Raw genomic sequence first — 7669 nt, forward strand, 5'->3', positions numbered from 1 at the left:
CATAATATATGAGTGTGTACTGTGTATATTTATTATGTATATATAAACACACACACATACAGTATATATTTAAGACAAATATGTTGTTTATATACTAAATATATTTATATAAAATATAATAATATAAATGTATATACATGTAATGTGTATGTATTTATATATACATAATAAATAAACACAGTACACATACATATATTATGCAAACAAAAACTTTTATTTTGGATGCGATTAATCGTTTGACAGCACTATTTAAAATACAAAATAACAGCAAATATGTTTGAATTCATGAAATACAGATGGCATTTAAAAAATGCAAAGAAATACACACTCACCATTGTTAAACATAACGCCAAACTCTTCCAGGAGGAAGTTGATATTAGTGTCATATTTCATTTCTCCTCCTTCTCCGAGCATCACAAGAAGACCTCCACCGCTGTCCAGATACTGCTTGAGAACCTCCAGCTGAACCACAACAGATATACAGCTCATATTATACATCTGCATCATATTATACAGCTGCATCCTCGATATTTCAGCTGCAGATCTCACCTCAGCAGCAGTGAACTTTTCTCGAGGGCCTGCAGTGATCCATAGCTTGACTCCTTGGAGTTTCTCCGAGGTGAGCTCCTCTTTGATGCTGCAGAACATGTAGAGTTTAGTAATGCACAGTGTTTTGCTCATTTATTACACCATTCATTTCTAACGGCTATTTTAGAATGTCTGCAATCCAACAAAATGAGTGCATAATTCACATCAAAGTTGTGCTGTAGATGGGCACAACTCCAGGAATGTAGTGAATAAAGCCCCTCACATCTGTACACACGAGCCATGTATGAGGTTATACCTTTGAATCTTCCATTGTGCTCTTAATTTCTTCTGCATGGACTTGTATCCAGAGTTGGTGGTGAAGAGCTCTCGTTTGGATGCGTTGAAAATAACGATGTTTCGTTGCTCCTGGTCCATGTTGGCATAAGGGTCAGAATACACTATTTACTAACCCAAACTCTGACGATGGAGGGACAGATTACTGTCTCTAATAAACGAACCACGACGCTTTCGTCGCCGTTTTCTTCTGCCACAGGCTGGTGTATTGAAATTTTTAATACATTATCGCCTCAATCCCGACGTTGTACGACAGAGGAGCAACAACTGCAAAATATACGCAAACTGTAAATGTTGTGCATCAGCTAAGCTAGCAGGCTAACGCTAATAACACTCGCTACACAACTGATCAAACCGGTTAACGCAGCGAGTCGTTACGCGACTTTGTTACGTAAGGGGTTCTAATGTTAACAGTTTATAAAATGTGAATGCTTCTAAAAAACGAAAAAGGAATCAAAGTTACCGCAGAACTCACCATATTGCCTCAGTGGCCGTGAGCGATGCATTGTGGGTATTTGTGGACATTGGACAACACAAGCGTAACCAGGGGCGCTTCCTCCATAGCAACTCTGTTCTATCAACCCACACTTTTTTCTTTTAGTTTTAATGGCTAAATTTCATATTCATAAAATTTCAAGGAAAAATCCATGTTTTATAGCGTTTAAAAATGAAGTGAAGCATTATATTGAGTCCCTATATATATATATATATATATAACCCTAAAAGAAACAGAAAGCTATGGGAGCTTGTGTAACTTTAATGCACTTCAATTAAAGCATTATTTTTTTTGTGTTTGTTGTAATTGAGATGCATTGAATGTATGAACATTGTTCAGAAAGCTATGGGAGCTTGTGTAACTTTAATGCACTTCAATTAAAGCATTATTTTTTTTTGTGTTTGTTGTAATTGAGATGCATTGAATGTATGAACATTGTTCAATGACAAAAAAAACCAAACAAAAAAAACTGTTCTACCACAGCAGTAAAAAACAGCTAACAAATCACGTGGCTCGCTAAGTCTCTCACCTATGTGAAAAATGTAAAAAAAAAAAATTAGACATGCCTAGAGTTCAGCCTTACTGCAGGAAAAAAACAAAACACCCCCGCCCCCGCCAATTACAAGTTGTACGAAGCTAATGAAACGTTTAGAATAATATACCTAGTTGTAGTACCTGTTAAAATGAGTGTTCACAACAGCAATCCACTTACATTTCTATTGTAACCTTGAGCTCCTGCACTTTGATTCAATTATGGATTGTCTTATTATTGGGAGATGTGAGGGTCTGTAGTACCAAAGACTATAGAATACCTCAAATGGACTCTGAATACTTGAAGACTGTGGTCTCCAGAGGGGCAGCAGAGAGGAGAGGAAAGAGGTTTCAACTGGAGCACAATATACTTTAGGTGTGACACATACAGAGCTGAGTGTGAGGGAAAAGCAGCAATAGTCTTCAAGCATATGGTCAATATCTACTCGTATTTCAGGAAAGAAAAGGCAGCAACACTCAAAACCAATTAAATGTTTATTTAACTAAAACACTGGAAAATATTCAAAAACCCATTTAAAAATGAGATCTATCACAGGAGAACACACTGAAAGTCATGTAATAAACTTTTTGTAAAAACAAAACAAAAAAAAAATTCACAATGACAGTTCAAGATGATCCAAAGCACTAAGAGAAACAAAAAGCTTCCAGGAAAATTATCGGCAAAAGATATGAATGACTACACAGTGACGAAGCATTTCCAAAGCCAGCCACTCAACTATCACATCTTGTTAACTACACAAAAGGACAGCTGCAAAAGTAATTATGCATTCTATCAAATTTAGGCTATAACATTGTTACAGCCTCCTTGAACCTCACACCAAAGCAAAAACACGAAGAGCCTTTTAAAGACGCCCCATAGCAAAGAGTCGAATACAAACAACAGCCTGAGCAATACTTATAAGCACAAAACGTTATAAACTAATAATAAAAAGGAAAACAAATTCCAAATTCAAGGGGGCTCTGGTATGCAACTGTTTTAATGCAATGTTGAAAACAGCACCGTAATCAAACACTACACAGGGCTGCAGCCTCTTTAATCATTTGGTGAATGTTCATAGGCTGTGAATGATCGATTAACACTGAACTGTGCATGACGTATTCCTGCTGTGTAAACCAGTCGGCGAGACACTAGTCTTGAGAGGCAGACCGAGAGCGGGAACGAGACTTCGAACGTGAAGGAGAGCGAGAAGCAGAGCGCTTGCCGGGCGACTCCGACTGACAGCGGTTCTCTTCAGGAGACGGCGAACGAGAAGTGGACTTGGCCCGGTCTCCATTTCCATTCTCCCTCGGAGAAGCAGAGCGGCTTCGGGACTTCTTACTGACCGACTTCTCCTTGGAGCGGCTCCTGGAATCCCTCTCTGACTTCACTTTGGAGCGGCTCTTGGAGCGAGATTTGCGGGCATCGGAGCAAGAGCGGGACTTGTGGCTGGCGGAGCGACTGCGTGACTTCTGCGTACGCGAGCGGGAACGAGACTTTGACTTCCTGGAGCGGGACTTTGTTGGGGACTTGGAGTGAGACTTTCTCCTAGACCTGGACCGGGACTTGCGACCAGACCTGGAACGAGAGCGGTGCTTGCTGCGGGACCTTGAGCTGTAAAACACAGACACAAGCCAGTTAGAAAAGCACTCGGTCACATTTGAACCACACAAAAAAATAAATTAAAAAAAAAAAAAAAAAAAAAAAAAAAAAAAAAAAAGCTGCGGGACCTTGAGCTGTAAAACACAGACACAAGCCAGTTAGAAAAGCACTCGGTCACATTTGAACCACACAAAAAAAAAAAACACAATCCTACCGAGATCTGGACCTGGAACGGCTTCGTGAACTCCTGCGGCTCCTGCTGCGAGAACGGCGTCGGCTGCGAGACCTATAAAACACAACGTCCAATTCAAGAGACCTACAAAAACCCCAGACATTTACCAGAATAAACACAGACGTGTGTGCAAAGACCAAGTGAGATGAAGCTAGGAACTGAAGGCCTGACCTTGACCTGCTCCCAGAGTAGGAGCGACATCGTCTAGGCTTGTCTTCCACAAGATGGATTTTTCTTCCGTTGATATCAGTGCCATCCAACTTGTCCAAAGCTCTCTTCATATCGGAGTAAGAGCGAAACTCAATGACACCCTCATTGGTCCTTTCTTTGTGGGCATCAGCATAGGTCACCTCTCCAGCTTGACGCATGAAGTCCTACAGTCAAGAACAACAAGGCCTCCAATTAAAGATACTAAGGTTGCATGTAATCAAAGTCCCTTTAAGACAAGTCATGTCACTTGGCGGCCATCTTTGAAATGCCGCTCAGGCATGCAAGTGCAGCTCCAATCTCTTTGAATGGGGAAATATCAAATTCTCCAAAACTGTTCACCAAGCTTACAATTAAATTTCATATTTGAAATCACCAATGAAGTCGGACAACAACTGCCTCATAAATGTCGTACCTAATGCTCCAATAGCATAAAAAAAAAAAGCTTATTTTTCAGGCTAGATCAGCCAGTGCGCATGCACAGTCCTAAGCCCACGTCTCAGCCTGGAGGAAAGCCAGCTTATCTGATGCTCTCAGTAGAGGCTAGTCAGTGTCTTTGAGCTACTGAAAGAAAGGCCTCACTCATTTGATATCTATGGACGCTTATCATTGCTGAGAAAGACACTGCAACATCACCAAGACTCCATCGAAACATAAACAGTTGTCTATTCAGAGAAGACACAGGCTATAATAAAGCCAGTGGAAATGGCTGGAGTTCAGCTCACAATTAAAGAATTTATGCGTATGGGTGTTTTCATACCAAAGTCCCTTTAAGGCACGTCATTTCACTCGGCGGCCATATTTGAAACGCCTCTCGGGCATGCAAGTGCAGCTCCTATCTCTCTGAATGGGGAAACATCAAATTCTACAAAACTGTTCACCAAGCTTACGATTAAATTTGATATTTGAAATCACCAATGAAATCTGACGACAACTGTCATAAATGTTTATTCAAAAAAAAAGCTTATTTTTCAGGCTAGATCAGCCAGTGCGCATGCACAGTCCTAAGCGCACGTCTCGGGATGCTTCTAACGGCAGCTGCAGTGACGTGCTAACTTCACAGATTAGCAATTGGCTCTTTTACTCGGAGGGCGAGGCTTCCTTCGATAGCGCGGCCATATTGAGCGTAGGGGTGTGCGATATTGACAAAAAATTATATCTCGATATTTTATGGGATTTTATCGATAGTTAAAATAAAACGTTTGAAAAATACATTATTTTTACAAGTTTATCTGGGCGGAATCTACATTTTTACCTCAGACCTCACATGCGTTTTCTTCGTGTCAGTTGCGGTGAGTTAAAAAATGACCATGCGAAAGACGAGAAGGTGTGGGAATATTTTGAATTAGAAGGAAACGGAAAAGTTTTGAGTAAACCGTGTAATGTCAAATTGTCTTACAATAACTCTACTGGAGCGATGCATAATCATATTCAATACAGGCACGTAGGCGTTAGCTTAGAGGCTGGCCAAAGTTGATAATTTTACTGAACAAATAACGCATGGTCTGAGTAAGTAAAATGGGCATTGTTGCATTATTTTGTTTTTAGACAAAGATATAGCCTACACGAAGTATGTTTTTAAAAGCCGTTTTAATGCTATTTCTTGATAAACCTTCCTATTGTCTTTGACTTGTGTTTTAATATGTTGGCTAACATTATATGAAGATTAAGAATTCCGTCAGGCTATTGATTGATTTTCCATTGTTCTGCATTTCCCCAGCTGATTTGAATAAATAAGCTATGCTTTGGCCGACGTTGAGTTGAATTACTGAAATAAATGAACTTTTCCACAACATTCTAATTTATTGAGATGCACCTGTATATGCTACACGCACGCACAGAGGTTTTTTTTCTTACTATCTTTTGGGGGTTTCTTGCTTTTAGACTAGTCGACTAGTCGGATACAAAACTTTTGTTTAAACGTCAGTCAAATTAGTCGTCGCGCACATCCCTACTGTTTACACCCTTCTCTAATTGGATAGCTATCGGATTTGTTAAAATGGCTCCATTTACACTTGGACACATAATATGTCTCCGCCAAACAGATATAAATCCGATCTTCAATTCCCACGCTACATGCAAATTTAACGGAGTTCACGTCAACGAAAGCAACAGATACGTGCTGAATTTTATTGATTATCAGCTGATTTCAAGATCAAAGACCACAGCCATCAGCACTGGGAAGTTAAGTTTGTCTTACTACTTTTTATGAATGATTGTGTTGAGCGTCTACAACTTACTTTCAGTTTCATCTACGGCCGTTTGCGCGTCGGCTTACTCAAGACCCACTCAGCTACTCATCTGCGGCGAAGCGTCTCGCATTAGCGCCGTCATATCTGCCTAAAAGTGTCATACCCTATAACCCAAAATCAAAGTCTTCTTGATCACTAGAAACTTCCAAGCAGGTGTGATTTGGAGCTAAACTCTGCAGAGCTGTAGCCCTCCAGGAATAGAGTTTGAGACCACTGGCCTATAACATGCTATCAGACATTAAGATTTTGGGAGGATTAAAATTTACATATGCCGTTTCAACAACCAGATGCATTTACACTGGTCCAGTTTCATCTGGAATGAGATTTCGAGATCAGATTTAAATCCGAGGGCATTTACACCAGATGTTTTCATGATCGGATAGCTATCCAATCAGAGAAAACGCATGAAGTGACCAGGTGTAAACAGGCCCTAAATGAACACTCTAATCCATTGTCATTTCATTGCAATATTTTCATTTTTTGGACACTTTTGAAAACATGAACCCAAGCTCACCTTAAGATCCTGCCAGCTGCAGCGACTGGACAGGTTCTCCACTATCAGTCGGTACTCCGTCCGAACCGGAGGTCCATATTTCTCTTTTCCGCTTCGGCTCCTGCTGCTATAACCACTACTGCCTTCAGACAAAAGCCAAGAGACAATCAGTACAGAATTAGACGCAATCCAGAAAGCGCACAAGGCAACCTCTTCAGACATCTGCATAAAGCATGATGTTAAGGCATGAGAAAATGGAGTCTTCCCATCCCACCCCACTGAATAGTCACACCCAAATAAACGTAAGACCTCAGCACCACATAGTTCTGAAGGGAACGATTACTGTGGAATTATTAAAAACAAACAAAACGTATGACTGCACTGGATTTGTTCAATCAGTCCCTCTGAAGGGGTCAAAGGTCGCATTGCTGGTCTTCACCCAACAGCTCAAGAACAGCAATGCTCTGGACGTGAATACTGCTCCAGCGACACAGGTTTTAACGTGAGCCCCAATTATAAAGACAGCAAACAAGTACACAATACCCTAGGGCTGGGTATCGTTAAAATGTTTTCGATATCGATACCTTGACTTCGATACCGGTTCCTGAATGATACTTTTTTCGATACCAATTTTATGAAATAAATTTTAACAAGATTACATTATCTAAAAAAAAAAAACTTTGGTTTTATTTTTCAGCTTGTTGAGGTTTATACAAACTCAAAGACTCATCTCCCAAGCCCCTGCACAAAGGAACAAAATGTAACCAACACAAATCAGTGCAAAATAGTTTTAATAAAGCTCAAATAGTCTTCAGTTTACACATCTGTTAGGCTTACATTTACACTGTTCGTTTTAAAACTCATAGCTCAGACAGAATCATGATTTCCATTTATTTTCCACTGATTTACTGATGAGCATTAGCAGCTTCCAGCGCTGTCTGCCTGTGCCCTCTCTTCCATGATCGCTGCTCTGACT

The 7669-nt window shown here is 40.2% G+C and overlaps 2 protein-coding genes across 5 annotated transcripts in view; both read right to left on the bottom strand.

Annotated features, from left to right (window-relative positions):
* Positions 1-1422, bottom strand: part of ift52 (intraflagellar transport 52 homolog (Chlamydomonas)) — a 10556-nt gene extending 9134 nt beyond the window's left edge. Inside the window, exons 1-4 of one of the 4 annotated variants that reach the window (XM_016463757.1) lie at positions 1358-1422; positions 845-954; positions 550-637; positions 333-462 (exon numbers count right to left, since the gene is read on the bottom strand). In XM_016463757.1, the coding sequence (XP_016319243.1) occupies positions 333-462; positions 550-637; positions 845-954; positions 1358-1360 (331 nt within the window). In that variant the 5' untranslated portion in view covers positions 1361-1422. Of the gene's footprint in view, positions 1-332; positions 463-549; positions 638-844; positions 1304-1357 lie in introns of those variants that run through there. The other 3 variants (XM_016463753.1, XM_016463755.1, XM_016463754.1) reach the window with 3 other exon arrangements.
* Positions 1423-2399: 977 nt separating this feature from the next.
* LOC107670934 (serine/arginine-rich splicing factor 6-like) overlaps positions 2400-7669 on the bottom strand; it is an 11232-nt gene continuing 5962 nt past the window's right edge. Inside the window, exons 3-6 of the mRNA XM_016463758.1 lie at positions 6715-6836; positions 3913-4115; positions 3724-3795; positions 2400-3521 (exon numbers count right to left, since the gene is read on the bottom strand). Of these exons, the coding sequence (XP_016319244.1) occupies positions 3059-3521; positions 3724-3795; positions 3913-4115; positions 6715-6836 (860 nt within the window). The 3' untranslated portion in view covers positions 2400-3058. The remainder of the gene's footprint in view (positions 3522-3723; positions 3796-3912; positions 4116-6714; positions 6837-7669) is intronic.

The sequence above is a fragment of the Sinocyclocheilus anshuiensis genome, unplaced genomic scaffold, assembly GCF_001515605.1.
Source record: "Sinocyclocheilus anshuiensis isolate Anshui unplaced genomic scaffold, SAMN03320099.WGS_v1.1 scaffold1503, whole genome shotgun sequence".
NCBI lineage: Eukaryota > Metazoa > Chordata > Actinopteri > Cypriniformes > Cyprinidae > Sinocyclocheilus > Sinocyclocheilus anshuiensis.